Source organism: Lissotriton vulgaris, chromosome 9 (assembly GCF_964263255.1).
Source record: "Lissotriton vulgaris chromosome 9, aLisVul1.2, whole genome shotgun sequence".
In the NCBI taxonomy this organism is placed as follows: Eukaryota; Metazoa; Chordata; class Amphibia; order Caudata; family Salamandridae; genus Lissotriton; species Lissotriton vulgaris.
In genome coordinates, this window is record NC_141697.1 from 863370689 (window position 1) to 863394365 (window position 23677).

A 23677-nucleotide genomic window follows, 5' to 3' on the forward strand; every position below is an offset into this window, starting at 1 on the left:
TTCTTCACTTATCCAAGACTAGCAGCCCGTCCCAACGTTGTCCGGGAGCAATTAGGCTTCAGGGCCCCCGCCCGCCCAGACGTTGTCCGTGGGTCCCCCGGAGCCTTCCTCCATATATTGCAGAATTATACCTCTATGTTTAGTTTGTACGCTTTTGTAACCTGCACACGTAACTTTTTCCTCCTGTAATGCACCGTTTGGCTCAATTTTTTAATGCTCCGTTTGCTTCCTCTTGCTACCTGCACACGTCACTTTTTCCTCCTATACCTCTATGTTTACTTTCTACGCTTTTGTAACCTGCACACGTAACTTTTTCCTCCTGTAATGCACCATTTGGCTCACTTTTGTAATGCTCCGTTTGCTTCCTCTTGCTCACGATGTACGCTTTTGTAACCTGCACACGTAACTTTTTCCTCCTGTAATGCACTGTTTGGCTCACTTTTGTAATGCTCCGTTTGCTTCCTCTTGCTCATGATTTTCATTTTTGCTTCATTTTTCCGCCGCTCACCGCTCCTAAATAAATAAATAAATAACCTACCTCATCCGCCGCTCACCGCTCCTCCCCGCCTGTCCGCCGCTCCTCACCGCCTGTCCGCCGCTCGTCACCGCCTGTCCGCCGCTCCTCACCACCTGTCCGCCGCTCCTCGCCGCTCCTCGCCCCTCCTCACCGCTCCTCCCCGCGCCATGTCTGCCGGTCCTCCTCGCGCTCCTGGACGCCGCTCCTCTCCGCGCTCTTCACGTCGGGCACGCACGTCGCGGCCGGCGCTTCTTCCATGGGACTACTTTTTTCTGTAAAGTTTTTTAAATAACGTATATTTATTACGTTTATATAGCCTATGTCCATCTGCACACCCTGACGATTACAACGATGTATCGAGTGTGTGGATTGGCGCTGTGGTTCCCGAGTTTACCCGCCTCAAAGGTTCAAAGTTCTTCCTTTATAATAGTAGTATAGATTAATATTGATCAAAGGGGCATTGCCACACCCTGCTCCAGAATGTTGTCCTTCAAGGAATACAAACTCCAGATACATTTGTTAGCATTCAAAACTTTCAAAAGAAAGGAGCCTTTATCGGAGGTATCACTCATAGCAGGCAGCAAGGTAGCCCTCTGTTTAATATCATGGTTAACGAGTCTAAAATATTAATTATGAGAGGTACTCCAAATACAAACAATATGGGCTCTTGTGTGACTTTGCTATGGAGCTCTCATTGTCCTCGAAACGATTTGGCTCACTGCAATATTATAAGCAAAAATGAAATGTAACAGACATATTGTGCTCTACATATAGTTTATAAAAATGCTGTCCTAATGAATGTTGATTTGTAGATTGTCTATTATTAACTCCAGTGGGTAATATTTTTGAGCAATATTTTTGATGATATAGGACACAATTATTTTGACAGATGACACTTTGGTTACAAAATTCTGCGACTATATTATAGGCATTTTGTGAATACCCATCTTTTTATCATGACATTTCTATCTTTAGCCTTCTCCTTGTTTCTTTTTAAATAAGAACCCCCTTGGCACTGGCTCAGGAACATATCCTCTTTGTAAATTGTGGCATAGATGTTTAGCGTCATTGCTTTCAGTTCTGCATTGACAACAAGTTGTCTTCACAATTTCTTGGCCTGGGCGGGACAATAAGTTATGAATCAAACACCTAATACAGGTGCACCCCTGAAAATGCAACACTGGTGTGCTGTGTACTAAATTAGCAGCTGGGGGTGCTAGCCTTATGTGTCATCATTTGGGAGACAGAATTAGCCTATGTAGGAAGCTGACTCATATAGTGCACTAAAACGAAGTCCACTATGTAGAGTCCATTGACACCCAGCATGCAGAGGCAAAAGTAGATAGTACTAACGCTCTATCTGGGGTAGTTGGTCGAGCAGTTAGGCTTATCAGAGGGTATGGCTAAGCATTTGTTGTACTCACAGAGCAATAAATGACACACACACTTGAGAATAAATAAGAGACTAATTTACAAAAATAGCACCAATTTTTATATCATTTTTCATACCAAGAACTTCATTCTAAGGTAAGCCGCTTTTGAAGATATGAATTTTCAAATATCACACTCTTGTGCACAATTATGCACCACAGGAGACTATTGGAGAAATTTCGCATAGGCATATAAAATCATACAATTGGAACTCGAGGTTCACCTTCTGGATTTATCTAAGAAGCAAGGCCCAGCCTAATGTTACACAAGCGGATTGTTGGGAGCATTCTGGATTCGGCGGAAGCATGGTGCTGATGTTGGTGCTAGCAGGTAATCTACAGAGAAGGGGGCCACCAGAAAAAACACTGCACAAGGGCATTTAAAGGTAAATCTGAGGGTCCTACTCAAGGGAGAAGGTCGCAAGGGCCTCGGGACCATGAGAGCACAGCTGGTTAGTCGGTACTCAGGTTGGGGAGGATGGTTGCAGGGCAGAACTGTGAGCCAGTCGGCGTATGTCAAGATGTCTTATCAATCAGGTGCAGGTAGGGTGCAGGGATGATTTTGGGACAGCTGGAACACTCATGAAGTGGGTTTCTGGGGTCTTGATGTCGCTTGATGTGTGCTTCTGTACTGGGCAGTTGGAGTCCAAATTGAACTCTTTGTCTCAGTGTAGGTTGCAGGGGTTCTGGTACCGTGGGTATTGGTACAGCACAGCTCTGGTAGATCCTGGTTCCGTCACACTTGGTGAGGAGACAGATTATATCATCCATGGCTGATATATCTCTTCTTGCTTGGATGTCGCTTTGGAGTTTCCGGGGAGCAGCAAGTCCATAAACTGGATTCTGCAGGTTCGATGACTGTGGTTCCATGGGAGTAGTTCCTCTACCCAAAGGGTATTCTATGGTTATTGGGGAAGAGCTGGAGGTGTTCCCGGGATCTTTGATGCCTCACAGTTTCAGGACGAGACAGCACACCATGAGGGTTGTTCCCTAGGTACAGCAGGCTGGGTTTCCTGCCAATATTCTGCAGGCAGTATAGAAAGTGGTGGTCCCAGTACAATTACGTTTAAAAGTGATATAAAAAAACCAATAACACAGAAAGATTGATTCGTGCTGAGGTGGTATTTAATCACATTAAGCACCTGATATATACTAATTAAGGAAACAAAATTACAGAAAACATTAGAATAAAAACCGTTGGTGTGTCCAACTGGGTGGGGGGAGGGAGGAGGGTGTCTTGAGTGAGGTAGTGAGGCAAGCGACATACAATATTCAAAAGAATCACAATCAAATTGTTTGGCATGTTACTCAATGCCACACATTCATAGTAAAGTTCATAGCAGATAGATTACAATCATTTACATAGCCACGTACAATAGAGGATCACAGTGCAAAGTGCACTGTTGATAATACTGGCATCAATGATGTGTCGACGTTTCAATCCCTGAAACCATGTAGGTTGGTTCTAGTCATTACTGACGGGGTCTTCCTCAGGACAATAGTGAAGGTGAGTGCATGCCAGGGTCCATTCAGGCACTGCTTTTTACCCACTTAATTCACTGTAGATGTACAGTAGATGCACAACTTGGATCCTAGCACTGACTGCCTCCTTTCCGCCCCTTTTTACACCTCTAGATTAATTGGAGTAAATTGTTTGTGATTATTTTCACTGTGTGACCAATGGTATGACCACGGTTTTCCAAGCGGCATTGACACTGCGTTGAAGGATTTGTAGGAATTAATTTACTTCGCTGAGTAAGTTTGCTTTAATTTTACTTTGAATTTAGTAACCAGTGAATCTTTCAAGGAGACAACTTATTTCTACAGGTGTCCATCACTCTCAGCTATGCCTATCAGAGCCATTGGAGCCCCATCGTCCTTGACAACACTTTGTACCTACTAGGTCCTTTCTTATATCAGATACGGTAAATATAGTGACATATTACCTACTTCTGCTCTCATCCTTGAATCCTAATATCGGACTTGACAAATTCCTTATTTTACCCTTAGGTGCCCCTCTACACTCACCTTCACTATAGTCCTGAGGAAGACCCCTTCAGTAAGGACTTTTTTCCTGGCCTCTGAGAGTCCTGGCTCTCACCCCATGAGATTAGAAACCAGTCTGGTGGTGGCAACTTAGCTAAGACTAGTCAGAGACCACACCAGTGCTTGGTAGGTTTTATGGGGACCCTCTAAGTTGTCCCTTGTGTACATTTAATAATAAATCCAACACTGGCCTCATGAGATCAGAAACATGTCTGGTGGTGGCAGCCTGGCTAAGACTAGTCAGAAACCACGCCCGTGCTTCATAGGTTTTATTGGGACCCTCTAAGTTGTCCCTTGTGTGCATTTATTAATAAATCCAACACTGACATCTTGGGGCACAATGAAGCCTTCATGGATCTAGGAAACTCGTAATGACAAGTATCAAGCCCATGTACTCTCTATCGCATCCCTGGACACCTACAACATCAAAGAATGAACTTAGATATTGTTGGGTCATTTCTGCTCATGCATATATGTCCACACATGGGGAAAAAGTGCACCCTGCCTTACGGCTGTAAGGTCTACAGTAGGGTTGACTTACCTAGACTTAATGCAGTGTCTATGGGCAAAGCGGTACAAAAGGGGGTGGTGATGGACGGAGCATTCGAACCAATCAAGCAGTCACACCCAGTCAACAGATCTGGGTTTAATCCATCACTGTTCTTTAGCCCACTCTGCCACCCCAGTTCAGACATGGTCATATGCAAATCAGTCTGACCCTGTGCCTCATGGGAACAGTCCAGCCCGAACTGCCAAGCCATACCTTCCCAGGACCGGAAACAAGCTTCAGAGGACCGGTTTCTGGCATTTCAGCTGTCTTCAGCCCGTCCATCACCACCCCCTTTTGTACCACTTTGTTCGCCATAAGTTGGCAGGGTATGCTCTGACGTGAGTCCCTTGCTCACTTTGCCACTGGATTCAAACAAACCAGGCTGAAGACGGCTGAAATGCCAGAAACCGGTCCTCGGAAGCTTGTTTCCAGTCCAGGGAAGGCATGGCTTGGCAGTTCGGGCTGGACTGTTCCCATGAGGCACAGGGTCAGTCTGATTTGCATATGGCCATGTCTGAACTGGGGTGGCAGAGTGGGCTAAAGAACGGTGATGGAGTAAACCCAGATCTGTTGACTGGGTGTGAGTGTTTGATTGGTTCAGATGCACCATCCATTACCACCCCCTTTTGTACGTCTATGGGCATGGCACACAGGGCTGAGTACCATGTTGACTCTTCAGTTTTCTTCGCACCAATACACATCGCCTGCATTGTCAGTTTGCATGGTCCTGGTGAGGGGTCACTAGGGTGGCACGATTTGTGCTGCAGCACTAGTGGAACCACTCCAGTACCCATGCCCTAGGTACCAGGAAACCATTTACTAGGGATTATAGGGGTTGCACAAGATGGGACAATCTTGGTACAATTTTAGGACAGAGATCTGCCCTGGGAACAAGGTTAGCATTGACTCAATACACTTTCATTCAAAATCATGTCATGCACCAGGCAAAAAGTGTGGGCTACCAGTGTCAAAAGAGGCACATTCCTATACACCATGTGCTCGTGCTTCTTACAGGAAAAACTAGATGTTATTCTCATGTTGACTCTTCAATGAAAAAACAGAGGTATAGTGGTTATAACTTCCACAGCATGACAGGATTCAAAGAATCGAGACTCACTATCAAGAATTGATTCTGAGAGATAATGTGATCCAGGGGCACAACTAGACCCTAACTCCGGGGAGGGCTAGTATGTCAAGCGGCATGGTAGCGCTACCACTTAACACAATGCAGGAAGAGACATTCTCATAGCCACTATAAGAACACACATTGCCAATATGTATGCCTTTAATGTGCTAACACATGCAAACAACATTCATGCATGCCAGTATTTTCACACATTGGCACATTAAAGCCGGAACTACTAGCTTTGCCAATAATTCTCAGACGCTAAGCACTTCTGGAGTTTCTAGTGTATCCACCAGAACTGCGAGTATCAGATGTCTGCAAGATGTTACGTACCAAGATGTGCACAACTGGCACAGAAACCTTATTGTAATGGTGTCTTTTCGTACTAAAAGTACCATGAGACACAATAAGCAAATTGTTCAGTAAACAAGCAAGATGTCTATGGGGTGATTCTCCAAAAGCACAAGAAAGTGCTCCCTCATACATCAATAAATGTACTTCTATGAACCGTAAAGAGGAGGCCATTGATATGAGTTTTATCCACTGACAGCAGCAGGAGATGACAGTATATGATAACAGCAGCACTCGCTTGCAATGGCAAGAACATGGGTTGCATGGCATGGTAATGATAAGACCAGCAGGCACTGAAAGCAAGACTCAGTGTCAGGAGCAAGGATTCAAGATAGCCATTTCAAAGGCTTTAGCACTTGTTCCAAAGAACTGTGGGGCATATTACCAACGTTAAGCGATATTTAACGCTAACGATGCTTAGCAACGAATTTTTTAACGCTAAGCATCGCCGGAAATTATCGCAGAGATAACTTGCTATTAGCAAGTTTTATCTCAGAAGTGATAAAAATCCTCACGCTAACTGCCAATTGAGAGATTATCGCTGGAAAACCAACGATAATCTCTCAAAGTTTGGCGTTAGCTTGATGATAGGGGCTCACAAACTTAGCCATGATATCCACCTTTCATAGGATATCATGGCTAAGTCAGGAAAATACCAGGTGAAAAAAAGCAGTGCTAACCGCGGTTAGCGCTGCTTTTTTTTTTTATCTCTAACAGGGTTAGCGAAATCCTTGATAATAGGAGAAATGTCGCTTAACAACATTTCTCCTATTATTTTTCTCTGGAACGCCCCCTTTGCATCTCATTAGAGATGCAAGGGGAAGCGTAGAGAAAAAGGGTGCTAACATGCGAATTTGCGTGTTAGCACCCTGTTGCTGATAGGGAGATAATTTTATCTCCGCTTTCTTGGCTTTTAAAGCCAAAAAAGCGGAGATATATCCCTTGATAGTATGCCCCTGTGTGTGTGCAACCTACATCTTCTACCGTATATGTTCTGTCAGCGATAAAAGTTTGCACTACAGCTGTCATGTTGTGCCTGTTCTAAATGGATGTTTAGATTACATTGCTGCTACCTAAAGTGAGCAAGGGAAGCTTGTTCATTGCTGTCAAGGAGTATCTGTTCTGTGAGGAAAGAAAGCTTGCACTGTAGGTTCGGACATGTAGTGAAGCTTACATTGCTGCTGCCCTGGACATATGTGTTCTGTTTGAAAGGGAAGCTCTCGCCGCTGTCACATAAGTTGCACCTGCTCTATGAGGAAGCAAAACTTGCACTGCTGTTGTCCCATCTGTTCAAGGTCTACGAGAGAGACACATGTTTCGACTGATGCTCATCTTCTACAAGAAATCTTTAACGATTGCTGTCCTTTTTATACCTCCTCTGTTTAACAGCACCTTCTGCTGCCACATGCACAGCACCTGTTCTTTGTACAAGGGATAATGCCAATGTCATGATGTGCTTGTAGGATGCTTTAGTACTCATTCTAATAAATAATTTATCTTTGCGGAATTAAAACAATTGGATTGTCAAAGTTTTTCTTCAACATGATCTTATTAAAGACTCAACTCACCAACATATATGAAAGGCTAATGTTTGATGTCCCATGTAAACAGAGATTCAAAATTGATTATACCTTTTCTAGAGTTCTAAAACATAGCTGCCAAGTGAATATGTTTTGTGTGCAACACCTTCACCATGCCCAGTATTCAGTGTGTTACAAGAAAAACCTCAAGTTCTGTTATCCCAAATGTTTCTTTGTACCCTCAACATTCACATCTAGCAGTGGCTTTGCCCGCTTACGAGGTGGCAGTCAGATGTCTGGTGAAGAACAGAGCAAAGGTGAAATATGAAGTACATTTTAATCACTATCATTCCCAGCCGATGGGTCACATGTCACATACTCTGCACTCTCCTGTTTCACACACTTTCACTCCTCTTTCCTTTACCAGTCAAATTATCTTCTCATTTATTTTTCCTCTCTTTCTTCCCTTCATATTCTCTCACACTTGCTCTCTCTTTTCTGTCACTATTCTCTATCTCGTCTCTCTTTTTCCAAAAGTTCTTTCTTCAATCCCCTCTCACTCACTCTCAACCTCTCTCCCACCTTTTCAGAGCCAGGCTATGTCAGAGATTAACCTGGGTGAGTGGCCAGTGGTATCCCCCACAGATTATAAATTGGTCACCGCAACCTTAGTCCGCACAAAAGTTCAGATTTTACATTGTAGTAACGAATATTGAAAGAGCTGAACTCTGCCTCTGAACTGTCTCAACACAATCTATGAATCAACACGGCTCATGCTGTGCAGGGGCTGATCTCTAACAGCCCGATTCATCATTGTGAAGTTTTTCGAGTCTGAAATAGCGATTAATAAGGAATCGCTATTCTAGACTCGCAAAACGGGATTCATGTAGGAATCGCAATCTTTTTTGCGATTCCTACAGCTTCCTTATTTGTGATTAGCTAATTGCTAATCGCAAATAAGGAATAACTCCTCATTCATTCCTATGGGCTTAAAGGCCCATAGGAATGAATGGGGAGTCATTCCTTATTTGCGATTAGCAATTAGCTAATCGCAAATGAGATTGCGATTTCAAGGGTGCAGGGGTGTCCAAAGGACACCCTGTAACACCCCTGAAATGTAAATTTACACAGATGTTACACACACACATGTCCAAAGGACATGTGTGTGTGTAACATGCAACTTAGAAAAATGCATTTAAATGCATTTTTCTAAGTTTTCGCAATGTTCCATGAGGTTTGACTTTGTGGTAAATAGCGGTTCTAAATTGCAAATTCGCAATTTTTAAATGTTTCAAGAATAGCATTTAAGGAATCTCTAATAGAGATTCCTTAAATGTTATTCCTCGCAAATTTGCGAGTTCTTAAATAGCGAATTTTGCATTTGGGATGATGAATCCCAAATGCAAAAATGCACTCGCAAAGGGCCAGATTCTCAGAATCTGGCCCTTTGCGAGCGCAATTTCGCTTGATGAATCTACCTGCATGTATCCAAGCCCTCGGATCTAGTTTACTGCAAGAAATAAACTGTATGTAAAGAAACTCAACAGAATATCTGTAGGAGCTCAGCTTTACCTGTGCATAAACTTTGCTCTATCTATGCAGGGCTTCAGCACTATCTATGCAGGGACTTAGCTGTGGTGTTACTACCAGAGTTGCTGACATTGGAACTGAGGAACTAGGTTCAAGTCTCGGCATCAGCTCAACCTCCCGTAATCCTGTGCAAATCATATAATCTCCCCTGCCTAAAAAACATTTGCTACCTTGTGTAATGTAAATGGTGCACATATAAAGTGCTATATAAAACTGTTAAAAAAGCATCAACTCAATCCATGAATGAACTGTGTTCTACAAGAGGGAACCATTTTTGACAGAACCCCACTCTCTCTGCATGCACATGAACTAATTGTATCTGTGAGGGAACTCATTTATGTCTTCTAGTTATTAGGCCGCATATCTAGAAGTGCAACCAACTTCAGCTTTGGGTTCCTCAATTTATTCAAACAAGCACTGAAATGTGCTTCTTGAACCCAGGCAGTCTTGACATTTTGATTGTTACGTGCACAGCAACACTATAGATACATCATGCTTTGACTGAGTTCACCTTGTCAAGTTCTAAGCAGGGACCCTATTGGAAATTGGGGTGGCAAAATCCCATTTAAATGGGCATGTTGCTTGAAGGGCCAGGCCAGTGGGTAACCTTGATTTTGAGAAATGTCAGACAGAAAATGATATTTATGTGTCTTTTGGAAATTAAGTGTGGCCGGAGAATGTTTAATTCTCAAAACTAACTTTGGTGGTCTCAGGCTACCTCTTTGTTTAGATGCTGGGTGGGAAATGTGGTTACTTTAGCATATTCACCCAGATGTCATCCCCACTCAACCTCTGTTATTCCCCCACTTGTGTAAAATGTGAACTCCTGTCTCTGGTACGAAGCGTGAGCTGTAAAGTCCCCTCTTCAAGCAGACATTCAAAAGAGGAGACGCATGTGTACTGTGTCTCAGAAGAAGGTGCATTAATGCACAATACTATAGTTGCCGGTTTAAAGTTTGCATAGGATAGTAGAAGGCAAAAGCATCACCAGCTGTCTACAAAAGTAGGTGGGCTTGAGATACAGCAAGGCCCAGTTGTTGTGCATCGATGATGTGTTTCAAGTGATCATTTAAAATGGGTCTGCGTGTTGGATTTGGAGCTGGGCAGCCTTTTCACCATGTTTTTCAACCACCAAATTCCACTTGCAGAGATGGTAAGGAGGCCACATAGGTAAACATCACAAATACAGTGCAATTGGTGGCACTCCCTTCTTCTGCACCAGCGTGCTTTGCTGGCTGCAGGGCTCATTGCTGTCCATGCACAGTGCCAGGTTGAACCTCTCTGTCAGTCTTTTACATGTTCAGCTACCAAATACTCAAGGCAAAAGGCACACACAGCGCTTTGTGAAGTGAACTCTTAGAGGCCAGCAACCAGCAGCCTGCGACAAGGCACAGTGGAATATTGCAAACCACATGTGTCCCTACTGTGGAGCACATGTCCTGCCCTACCTAAACTGAGCTACATATCAATCACTAGGTAGAGGAGCACAGTGACTGGTATAGTAACTATGTAACATGATGTTAGTGTCACTCTGGCACAAATATTGGCTGAAAGGGAATCTCTGGCCTTCCTTCAGGGATACAACAGGCAGCTAGGAACATTTTGCTCATAGACTGCCTGAAAAGAACCATCTTTTAAAAGTCATTAAAGGAAATGCAAGTCTTTACGGGTATTCTCAAGCATCCACCCATGGTGTTTCACACAATGCCAGATTTGCAAAGGTATATCTTGTATATATACCTTTGCAGAGAGGCACACCATTGTGGCACAATCCTTGTATGATTGTGCCACAATGAGGTGCCTCCCAGACCCAGGCTTAACAAGGAGAAATATCTTCATTTTCCCCCGTTACTTCCGCAGCACACATTCAAATAGGGAATGCTTTTAAGCTGAGGATTGTTTTTTACAGGAAGGTATTTCTTCCTGTACAAAAACAATCCTGTCTGTAAGGCATCCCCCCTGCACCATAGCGTAAGGATGCCTGTGTTGGTGCTAGGCCGCCAAGAGTGCACTAGCTCTAGGAGACATCAGAAATACACCATATCTTTGCAAACATTACATATTTCTTCTCACTTTCTTTCATTCAACACAGAGCAGCAAGTTATCTTTGAAGCAAGACCACAAAAACCTTCTAGCCGCCCCCCCCCCATGCAAAATTTTGTTGGAAATTCATTCTGGACTGTCTGATGGACACTGAATCATTTCAATGCAACACCATTTAAAAAGTAGTAAGTGCTATATAAATGCAATTACATATAGTATCATTTGTGATTTGAGCCTTTTTTGCTTGGAAGGACTCAGGCTAACAATGGGTTGGGAACAAGGTAAAGATCGCCTTTAAATTGCAGATTCTGCCTCAGTCATGGCAGTGTTAATGGGCAACCATTCTCTCACCTTCAAAACAATGAGAAATGCAAAAGCACATGACCCAGTACAGTGCGAGCCCCCCACTCTGCAGTCAGTGAATTAGCATCATTAGAAACGCCGGTGGACACCACCTCTTCTTTGAAGACTCTATCCAGAAGCTAAAAAGCTGAAACCTGATTTTCTAAAGAAAAGAAAATGTTTCCCAAATAGTACTCTGCCCAGGCACTCCCTGAGACAAGCACCCACAAAGCTGCAGTCAGGGTGTGCGACACACGAAGTGGGCAGCAAGGGGGGGGGGGTAAAGCACTTTTATCACAATGGACGTTCAGTTGCATAACAAATGCCACACAGCCCCAGCAGTGCATGGGCCCCCAAGCTCCAAGGGACCCCCTTCAGCACAGTACCCTGGCCTGAGAGCTCCTGAGTGAGTCCGGAGGGGGTCCCATCCATGTACTTTGCAGGGGGCGCCCCTCAAGATTCATTACACCACTGTGGATGTTGCGTGCCTGATGTGACCCTAGCTGTTTATGCAGATCTGTGACACTTCGCCTGGAGAATTCAGCTGCAGTAAGCTGTTAAAGTAGCTGGGTGAACTTCTGTTCAAGCCTATGGGCCTCATTATGATGTCAGTCAGAAAGGATTCCGACCGTCTCGCCTTGTCAGAATGGTTTCTGCCCTACTCGGGTTCGGGGAGTCCAACCGACCGATTACGATGTTTCCGAACACTGTTCGGTCAGACTCCCATTTACTTCAATGGAACCCTGTGTTCCGACAGACAACATAGGGTCCTATTGAAGAAAGGGGGGGTTGTGGAATCCTTGCACCCTGTGGCAGGCACCACATGGTGCCCGCCACACTGTGCATGATTGTAAAGAGGGGTCCCATGGGTGCCCCCACGGGCCCCAATCAGAGGCCTCCAGGTGAAGGGGGGCCTTCTACGGGCCCCCAAAGTAAGTTTTCAACAGCCGTCCCATGTCAGACAAACTGAGTCAGAACGGTTGTCCGAATCCGATATCATAATACTTTGGTCGGAAACGCGGTCCGTTGACATGTAATATTTGGCTCCCACCTACTCGAAGTCTCCGAATGCCAGTTGGAACCGAGTAAGAAAGCCCGAATGGTTACCTACTATTGTATTCTGTTGGTCGGAAATGTTTCCTAGTCTGTGGGAAACATGGGTTCCAACTCAGGTTAGGAAAATCTGAATGCCTTTCAGAGTCTTTATGAACAACATCCTAATGAGGCCCTATTTGATAAATGGAGAGGAAACAACACTTCCCACAAATTATTACCCAAAATGCCTTTAAGAGAAATATTGTAATCCAACCCAGAATTTCCATTGTCTCCCGAGTAAAGACACTCCAGAGGGTGGAGGGTAAAAATTGGACTGAAAACGGCCTAACTTGTAATGGTCATTTGAATGTTTATAAAGGAATGTACAGCTCACCCTGCACAAATAATAGGACATCAAATTTTGAGAACTTGTACTCTGAGATCAAACAGATAAAAAATCTTCAGAAAAAAGTAGTGCTTTTACAAAGCAGCAACAAGAAAACAGATAACACTCATAGTAATCGAAAGGGAAAGTACATTCAAAAGAAACTGTGGGGTACTATATCTCAAAACTATAAAGAATACTTGACACAATCAGGTGAATTTATATCAAGAACCTTCATCATATAGCAGCTTACAACTCCATTCAGGAATCAATTAAGGAAAAGTATTGGGAAATCTCCTCCTTTCTATATTAATAGGGATTTTAAAAGACCAGCAATCCGTTATTTTGCAGTTTTGGACATGTTGCTTCTTTACAAATCACTGTGATTGTGTCTTTCAAAATTGGTGAAGGGAATCCTTCTTCACATGGCATATAAGAAAGATTCAGTACGGAAGAGTCAATGCAATTCGAGGTACATGGTTGCATGCGGGAATTAATTGAATCAATACATTGTTTTAGTAGTCTGTTAGTGCCAGACCAGTGGTAATAAATGAAGAGGGCAGCTGTCACTCTGTTGATAAGAGACTGTGTAGTTGTAAATAAGATTTGTTTTTACATTTATATTGGTCATTCAGTGATGGATTGTTGAAAATTGTGTTTTCCTGGCTGACCTACTGTTTGATGCTATGCTTTTATTTCATAAAAACAACCACTTAAACAAAAAAAATGCATGAACAAAAACAAATGCATTTAGCTTATGTTCCATGCTTATTTAGAGATTAATTCTAAACCAAAAATTAGAGAGGGAGGAGGTTTTACTTAAACATAAAAATTACATTTACCTTAGGCAAGACAAACTCCCTAAATGGAGTATCACGTGTCACAGCGTGAGAACCTCCCATTGGAAAATTGTCACTGCATCGCTGGATCTCGGCAATCACAGCTTTTGTGTACGGCATCTTCCCTCTGTCTTCAAAGGTTAGAGTACAGTTCTTTTCATTAATCACATTGTCGATCTCCTCCTGGACTTTTGCTGCCAAGAAAACTGCCTTAATTAGTACTGGAACACAACTTCAGATTCACAGTTATTGTAATTGTAATAACGATCAGCAGCCCCTTTTTTTGTTTGTAGACGCTTGAAAGATCACCCTGAAACTTTCCAGGATGGAGCAGAGGTGGATACACTTTTTTTTGTAAATGTTGTGTGCACATTTGTCATAAGGGACGAAAGTTATTAGCAAACCAATAAGCACCCTTTCTCTGGTGTTGTGACTATCTTTGCAGTTATGGTGAGGTCCGAGCTTTCTTTTTTTATTTTGAAAAATTCCTATTGTCAAGGGAGCATTTTCTCCTGTTGTCTAGTGTGGGCTTACAAAAACAAATCAGATTTCACAGACCCAAGCACTGTGATTGATTGCCTTTAACAGTAAACGATGTATAGTTTTCAGGATTACCTAATGTAGCTTTTGATTATCATGTCCTGAAAAGAATTACCTAAGAAAAATCAGTTCGAACATCCCCAACACCTAGGTCCTTAAGGCAGGGGCCCTTGGAGGGATTTTTGCTGGACTTGCAACCCACAAGTTAATGTTTGCAATCTCAGAATGTATGTGGTGTTCACAACCCCATACAGGGTTTCTGGATTCTAACCGAGGAGAAGGCTTGATTGCATTCAGATCCTGTGCCCAAACTTGCTTGTACACATAGTAGGTTCGCATGGCAAGGTCAGTTCAGGGTCAGTTCACAAGACAGGCCCTCCAGTAAACCCCAGCTTCTGAAAACTGAAGGTTTGGTCACCTGCATTGGTCCAAGGCCTCAATCCGCTCCATACATCCTTGTGGTAAGCAAACAAGCATTGGGTTTGCATACTCAAAAATTCAAGAGAAGAAAAGAAAACACATCACTATGGGACCAGGCCCCGAAGCCACTGGGGTTTTGAAATAAAGCCTGGTAATAGGGTACGCTGCCACAGAGGTGTGCACCGAAGGCCACATGTCACAGGGTCAGATGTAAAATATTTCAACAATTTCTGTGTTCATGCTATGAAAATCACAGGATTCAAAAAGTACTCTGATACCAAACATTTCGGCAAGTAGAATTAAGAACTAAGGACATTTATATATAATCAATAAAATGATAGCGCTCTTTACACTTTTTTCCGGCATCCTTCAGAAATCATCCATAGGTAGACACTAAAACATTAATATCTGTTAACATTTATGAATGATCCAAAGACAAATATAATGTCCTTGACTTTATATGATTAGCCCTCTAATACTTTCAATACATTTTCCTTTCAGTTGATGTGTGTTTGTCCACTGCATGCTAGACAATGTGCACGAGAGTTCAGTGCTTTAAATGGACAGGTACCGTCCGTTACTGAGCACCTGCACTTATTTAATTTGAAAGGGAGAGTGGTTGTACTTCTCAGCACTACTGAAATATATTTGATGGAAGAGTACTGACACTTCTCAGGAGCTGACATGTACTCTTAAAAGTGAGCACCTGCTCTTTTATATTTCCATTTAAAGCACTCCAAGAGTCAATACCGTATCATGTCCCCTAGAGAACATGGATTGAGCCAAGGGAAAAAGCTGGGTGGTAGAAAATGTGTGTCAGCGCGGATCCCCCACAGAAATGTGAGAAAAATGTGATTTTTTAAAGCTAAATTTGAGATTTGCAGGGGATTCTGGGTAAGACATCATTGAAGGATCCATGCAAGCCATAGATCCCTGTACTTTCCCGGTGTCTAGTTTTCAGAAATGTCTGGGTTTGGTAGGTTTCCCTAGATGGCACCTGAGTTCAGGACCAAAAATGCGGGTACTCCAGTTTCAAACCAGTTAATTTGGTGATAGACAATTTTGATATCTCCACTATAAATTTCGGGCCCTTCCCTGTCACAGGCACTATGCTCACCCTTATAAGTGAGGTACCATTTTTATCAGGAGACCTGGGGAAACACTGGGTGGTAGGAAATTTTTGTCAGTCGGGTGATCCCACAACCTTTTCACATAGAAATGTGAGGAAAATGTGATTTTATTTAGCAAAAGTTAAGGTTTGCAGGGGATTCTGGGTAGAAAAACGTTGGGATATCAACGCAAGTCACAACTCCCTAGACTCCCCCTGGTGTCTAAATTTGAGAAAAGTCTTGGGCCCTTATTTATGAGGCCGTGCGTCACTTTCAAGCCACCAGTGCGTCACTTTTTATGACGCACTAGCGGGGTAACAAATGTGCCTTGTTGCACCATATTTACAAAGTGACGCATCTAGGTAGATGCGTCACTTTGTAAACCCCTGCGCCACATTATGCCTGTGCCAGGTATAATGTATGCAGGGGGGGCGATTTTACGCAAGAAAGGGTCATAGAAGTGACGCCACTTCTAGGACGCGAATGCGTCAATATCTTACGCCTGCCTCACAGCAGGCGTAAGACTGATGCAGGCCCTTTCACATGGGGCAAGCCCCATGTGAAAGGACACATTGCTGGAGTTGCGTCACTTTTGTGATACACTCCAGCAATGCGTCACTTTTGCGCCATACAGATACGTCAGAAATACTGATGTATCTGTAACTCCTTGCGACATGATGAGTCATACAGTAAATATGACGCATCAATCATGTCACACGGAAGGCGCACCTCGAAGTGATGCATCGCTGCTTTCATGCAGCGATGCATCACTTCTCACAAACGAGGCCCTTGGTTTGGTAGATTTTTCCAGATGGCTGCAAGCCTAGGACCAAAAATACAGTTTACTCCCTTGCAAAAGCAGGTCATTTTGTGATCAATAATTTTGATGTCTCCACAGTACGTTTTGGGCCATTTATTATCATGGGCACTGGGTCTACCCACAAATGTGAGGTACCATTTTTATTGGGAGACTTGGGGGAATGCTGAGTGGAAGGAGATTCCAGAACTTTCCATCACAGAAATGTGAGGAAAATGTATTTATTTTAGAAAAATGTTGAGGTTTGCATGGAATGCTGGATAAAAGAACCTGGTGAGAGCCACACAAGTCGCCCCATTGTGGATTTCTCTGGGTGTCTAGTTTTAAAACATCTAGAGGTTTGAAAGCTTACCCTGGGTGCTGGCTCAGCTAGAGCCCAAAATCCACAGCCAGGGACATTTTAAAAAAAGCGTCAGTTTTCAGTGGAAAAATGTGGTGTGTCCACGATGTGTTTTGCCCACACAAGTAAGGTACCATTTCTATCTGGAGGCTTTGGGTAACACAGAATAGTAGAACAAGCATTAATACCAATTGTCTTTCAAAACATTACTGTCTTCCATATGTAAGACAGTGTGTAAAAAGAAGTAATTTAGAAAATGCCCTCTAATTCACATGCTAGTAAGGGTACCCATACATTCAGAGATGTGCAAATTGCCACTGCCTCTAAACTCCATATATTGTTCCCATTTCAGAAATACATAGGTTTACTTGATACCTATTTTCCACTCTTTATATTTTACCAAATGAATCGCTGTATACCTGGTACACAATGAAAAAACATTGCAAGATGCAGCTCATTTACTGGCTCTGGGTTATATTCCCACAACCATAAGGGTCCAGTGGACATAACGAAATATTGCTTTAAAAAATCTGCATAGTTAGAAAAAGAGACAGGTGAAAATGTGGGCACAAATGGCTGTTTTTTAGCTAAATTTCAATATTTTGTTAATTCAACTGTTACTTTCTATAGCAAAACCGTGAAGAATCTACACAAATGACCTCTTGCTGAATTCAGAATTTTGACTACTTTCCAGAAATGTATAGCTTTCCGGTATCCATTAATGGTTTTCACACCCAATTCTATCATTAACTGGAAGGAGGAGAAAAGCACAAAACATAGAAAAAATAGGCAATCCCACTAAAATGCCAAAACTGTGTAGAAAATTCATTTTTCTGACAAAAGGCTGCCTAATCCCCCCCAAAAAACTAAATTTCTCAGTCCCCTCCAGGAGAAACCACAATCCCAGGATACTTTTAGAATCCTCAGGATGTTGGAAAAAAGGAAACAAATTTGGCGTTTATACCTTATGCGAACAAAAAGCAATGGGGGCCTATGTAAAAATGACCCCCAATAGCAAAAAAAAATATTCGGCGCAAGGTGTGGAAAACGCCTGGCAGTGATGGGGTAAAGCTTTGACTAAAATGAGACGGCCTTCAGGTGTGCCACATTTTTATCAAAAATGCAGAATGTTAGTATACTGGTTGGTTATGCTGGAGTCTGTGGGAAAGCTATACTTGATCATGAGGGAGTTAATTGGCAGGATGTTGCTGGTGTTGAAAGCTCATTTCAGCATGTCACAACCATTTACTGAAATGGATGAGGAAAATGTTTGGAGAAATCATAAAAAAATTGTCCAATTTTGCTTTCTACAGCACTAAACATATTTTCTAAGACAAAACATAGCTCCACATTTAGTTAATGTCTTGAGGAAATGTTTTTGGTTTTACAAGTTTGATACAATGAAGATGGCTTCAGGTGTGCCACATGTTTCTTCTAAATAAGAATATTAGCACTCTAGTTGTTTTTAGAACACTGTGGGAGAATATAGTAGAACACCGGGTGATCAACTGTCAAGCTGCTCCTGCTGTTGGAAGTACATGGTTTACTAAGTATGTCAGACTTAATTCTCACATGATGAGGAAGCTGGTGGGAATTTACAGAAAACATGCTCTCGTTTTATCTTCTAGAGCCTACAGGACCCTACAACATACCTTTTAGGACCATGCTGTACTCACCCTGCCTCCTTATATATTCTTTTCATTCATTTTCAGAACACTGGGGCCATGTCCCTGAATACTATAATGGATGCCACAATATATTGTTCAGGTTCTGACCAACCAATCAGGATTGACTAATCCCCTTTAAAGTGGCAAATGACAGCATATCGGGACACTAAGGGTCCCATTAGGATGTCGTGCGGATCGCCACTGCCCGCATGGCTGTGGCGATCCGCCCGACATCCATCCCCGTCCGCCACCCTTTTCCCCCACCATATTACTATGGCACGGGGCCACGGCGGATGGAAAGACCGCCCGCCGCTGTTCCACCCGGTCGACAAGTCGAACGGTGGGAAAAGAGTTTAATATGGTGGCGATGTCTGCTAGACACCGCCATCCATATTATGATGGGTGCGGACACATGCTTTTCCATGGCGGCATTGCCGCCATGGAAAGGCATGCAGGAATCTCTTGTGTGGGCTCGCTGCAGGCCCCCAGGGATTCTGGGGGTGGGGGGTGCACATGTGGGGGGCATTTCAATATTCAACGTGGCAGGCACCGCGCTGTGCCTGTCACATTGTGCATTGAAATGCATGACGTGCATTTTTAGCATTGCGGCAGGCGGTGCTTTCAGCACCGCCGGCCACAATGTTGAAAATGCGGGATGTGCCCGCCAGTGTGGGTGGCACATCCTAATAGCCCCCATGGGACACCCGCCGTCATGGCGGACGGTCCCTTTTTATGTCGGGACAGCGGGTGGACAAAGTCCGCCCACCATCCTAATGTGCCCCCTAACTGTCAAGATATCACTCATATTTAAACCTTAATTTCTCAAAAACCACTGAATGCATTTATTCCAAATAAAAAAACACAACAAAAAAACATGATTTCTGAATACATTTTTAGCTTTCTTCCAAATTTGATGCAATTCTGTTGAGGAGTTTTTTTTTCTAAACCACTGTCTAAAATTCTTATCGGAAACTGAACTTTTTTTTGGAAAGTGCTGTGAATATTTGTCAAATGGCACCAAAGTTGTCAGCACTCTAAATCCTTGGGTTCTGCCCGGGAGGAAAAAAACAATCCAGTTCAGGGCCTTGTTCTGTGAAGTCTGCAGGCTAGGGTGTGGTGAAAGACAGTGTCAAAGACTACTGTAACTACTATACATATATGTGTATATATATACATATATATATATATATATATATATATATATATATATATATATATATATATATATATATATATATATATATATATATATATATATATATATATATATATATATATATATATATATATATATATATATATTCACTGAAAAAACCATAGGTTATAGACCATATATAGTTAGGAATTAGCATTTACAAAACCTTGAAAATTCACTGAAAAAACCATAGGTTATAGACCATGTATAGTTAGGGATTAGCATTTACAAAACCTTATTTTACTCACACAAAACCATTGAAATTCGCATATATAGTAAGTTGCACTAACTATATACCGCGCACACGCAATCCACTGCTGATGATGTCACATATTACATCATTCATGACAAGGTCAGTGACATCACTGATGACATCACTGATGACATCATCCAGTGACTGTATGTTTCTGTAAAGTTAAAATATGTCTTACATATTGAAGAATGAGTGGATGTATAAGTGTCTGGATGAAGGATTTAGTAGGTGCATGACTGACTGTATGAGAGAGTGATTAAATGTGTCTCACTGAGAGCATGGGTTAGTGACTAAACTGTCTTAATTTGTTCATCATTATATCTGTTGTTCTGTAAACTGCTGCATGTGTTGTTCAGTAGCTATATGATTAACTATATGGGTTATTGATTGGTTGCCCAAGTATTTGTGTGGGAGAGTGAGTGTGTGTGTGGGTGGCTCTGAGGTGTGTGACTCTGTGCATAGATGTGTGAACAGTTGCTTCACTAGATGTATGGGTTCAAAACTGCATGTGGAAACAGCTGTATGGGTGGTTGACTGTGTGCATGAGTGTATTGGTGAGCGAATGGATATCTCAGTGCTACATGTCAAAGTAAGTACATATGTAAAATACAGTACATGTGAGAGTTGACATATGTAAATTACTGTGTATAAGAGCCAGTGAATGTGTGAGTGGCTGCATGGATCATTGAACACTTGTATCAGTGATTGTATAAGAGAGTAAATATGTGTTAGAATATGTTTGAATAAGTAAGGTGTGTATAACTGTATAGTTGAGGAAATGGAGGTGTGATTGATTCTTTGCATGACTGACTAGGTGTATGAGTAACTCCATGGATGAGTGACAATCTGTGAGTGTCTGTTTACACTGAGTGTATCTAAGGTTATATTAGAGTCTGAAGAGGTTCATCGTATTATCACATGAATGATGTCATCAGTGATGTTGTCAGTGATGTCATTTGAGTTGTCATCAGTGATGTCATCAGTGATGTCACTGACCATGTCATGAATGATGTAATATGTGACATCATCAGCAGTGGATTGCGTGTGCGCGATATATAGTTAGTGCAACTTACTATATATGCGAATTTCAATGGTTTTGTGTGAGTAAAATAAGGTTTTGTAAATGCTAATCCCTAACTATATATGGTCTATAACCTATGGTTTTTCAGTGAATTTTCAAGGTTTTGTAAATGCTAATTCCTAACTATATATGGTCTATAACCTATGGTTTTTTCAGTGAATTTCAATGGTTTTTTAATAGCAAATATCAAAAGCTGTAAAATTTATTCTTCTTTTAAAGGAAAAATATATTTTATATCTTTTTAATATAATTTTTTATGCATCTGCCAAACCCTGACCTCTTAATAGTGCACTGTGGTGGAAATGATTTTGGGACTATGACTGGGGTTGGTCTGGAAATGCTTTTAAAGGACACCTTTCATCAATTGATAACACTTTTTTCCCAAACTGCCTTGGTATATTCCAATATATGCCAAAGACAGAAATGGAACTGGTCCAACCAATTTTTTCCACAATTTGAGAAAGCACGGAAACATATGAATACATCTGTTTCTGCTTACATGAGAGACTTTAGAATGGGTTTAATATACAACAATAACTTGCGTTACAGCATGCAAGACATCTACAGAGGAGATGGTGTGCACTTCTCCGATGAGGGGAATAGAATATTCCTCCTGAATTTAAAACTGTGCATTGGAACCTACTTGTAGGTACCTAAATTAGCCACAGAACCCAATAGCTCTTTTCAGAGCTACCCTACCTATGATCATTCAAAACGTTTATCTTTTTCTAACTTTTTTCACTATTTTTCACCAAAGTACGCTCCCCGGTACGCTTACCGGTGCGCGTACCGAGCGCTCCCCCGCGAAATTAAAAAAAATATATATATCTTTTTTGGCCTATATGAGCGTCCTAAGCCCCCCTCAGAAAACCTAGGGGCGTCAGAAAGTGACTACCGTGCCCCCTTCTACCCATTCCCAACGTTGTTTGACCTCCATTTTGTGTCTCGATTCTACCCAAACACAAAATGGAGGACTCCCGTAATGCTGCCGGTACGCGTACCGGGGCGCGCACCGGTAAGCGCTCGCTAAAAAAAGGTGGGAAAGTAATTTACAGAAAAACCACTGGAGACACTTTCATCAAATATAGAATAGGCCCTACTACATAGCAGTCCCTACCATTTACCCAAATTTGATGGAATTCCATTGTGAAAAATATGCTGTAGGCCTGACTAAATACCCTGAGGTAAATTACATGACAAAAACACATATGAAGTGTTAGAATTGACAACCAATTAAAATGTTACTTTCATTTTCTACTATTATTTCAAGACATTTGATTGGTTATGTACCTGAATATATATAAAGAAAGAGAGAGAAACACAGCCATTTTGACTACTACTTCCTGAAGTACATTTCAATAGCATTTTCACTGACAACTTTAACTTCTTTTTCAAAGGTAAGATATAATTTCAAAAATTTGAAAGGACAACTATGTTATGCACTTTAAATTAATTTAAGAAAACGTTTTCAGATAGTGACATACTGTCCCTCTATAAGAGTTAGTCATTGAGAAAGACTTTATTATTTAAATTATTGATTGAGTTAGGCTTCTGTGGTATAATTATGAATTTACTTAGGCTTCATCACAGGCACTTTTTAATAGTTCTACTTCCTGCCTGAAACCATGCACTGCCCAAAGTTAACTTCACTGTTAAAAACTCACAAGTACCTGTCTGAACTTAAACCCAACAGTGCCCTATCTCCACTGATATATTTTTTTATGCAATTTACAGCAAGAAAATGGAAGCACAGCAAAAAGAAAATACAATTTCATTTCAAATTAAGATTGAAAACAATCCTAACGAAGAAAAAGAAGAAGTAGACTTTATGGATGAAACACTAGACCAAGAATTAATAAAATGTGCTGAAGAATGTGATTTTTGGAATGAAAAGGAGGACATACCTGATGATTTAATGTTACAAATTCTCTTAGATTTTGAAAAATCGGAGCAATAAATTTAAATTTAATAAGTTAAAATTGTTTGAGACATTATTTTTTTTATATGATAATTATAAAATAGTACCCAAAAAGATAAAATATAAAGTGAGACTTAAAATATACTGTGCAACTTTTTTGTGTTACATAGTAAGTTTGCTCATAGTTACTTCCTTTCTCCCATTATATTATCTCCAATGTGTATTTAACATCTCTTTATCATCTCCTGCCTCCATGTTCTTTCTGCTTTCCTGACAGACTATGCTATGAATTCCATATACCACAATAACTTCTGAAATAACATGCAAGATATCTACAAAGGAGACGGTGTATATTTATTTTTAGACTCTGCATTGGTACCTACATGTTGGTACTTAAATAAAAAAAAACAATAAAAAAATACAACAAAAAGAACAATCAATAAACATACAATATTTGAAAATTCTTTCATTCTTTTTTCCCTATATTACGCTCCCCGGACCGCTTCCCGGTGCGCGTACCGGGCGCTCCCCCCGCAAAAAAAATGATAATAAAAATTATTTTT

At 41.6% G+C, this 23677-nt stretch overlaps 1 protein-coding gene across 3 annotated transcripts in view; it reads right to left on the reverse strand.

The window, feature by feature from the left end:
- LOC147692380 (cytochrome P450 2A13-like) overlaps positions 1-23677 on the reverse strand; it is a 1200227-nt gene that overhangs the window by 84343 nt on the left and 1092207 nt on the right. For 2 of the 3 annotated variants that reach the window (XM_086938607.1, XM_086938605.1), the window contains exon 7: positions 13778-13980. In XM_086938607.1, the coding sequence (XP_086794733.1) occupies positions 13778-13980 (203 nt within the window). The remainder of the gene's footprint in view (positions 1-13777; positions 13981-23677) is intronic. The other variant, XM_086938606.1, reaches the window with a different exon arrangement.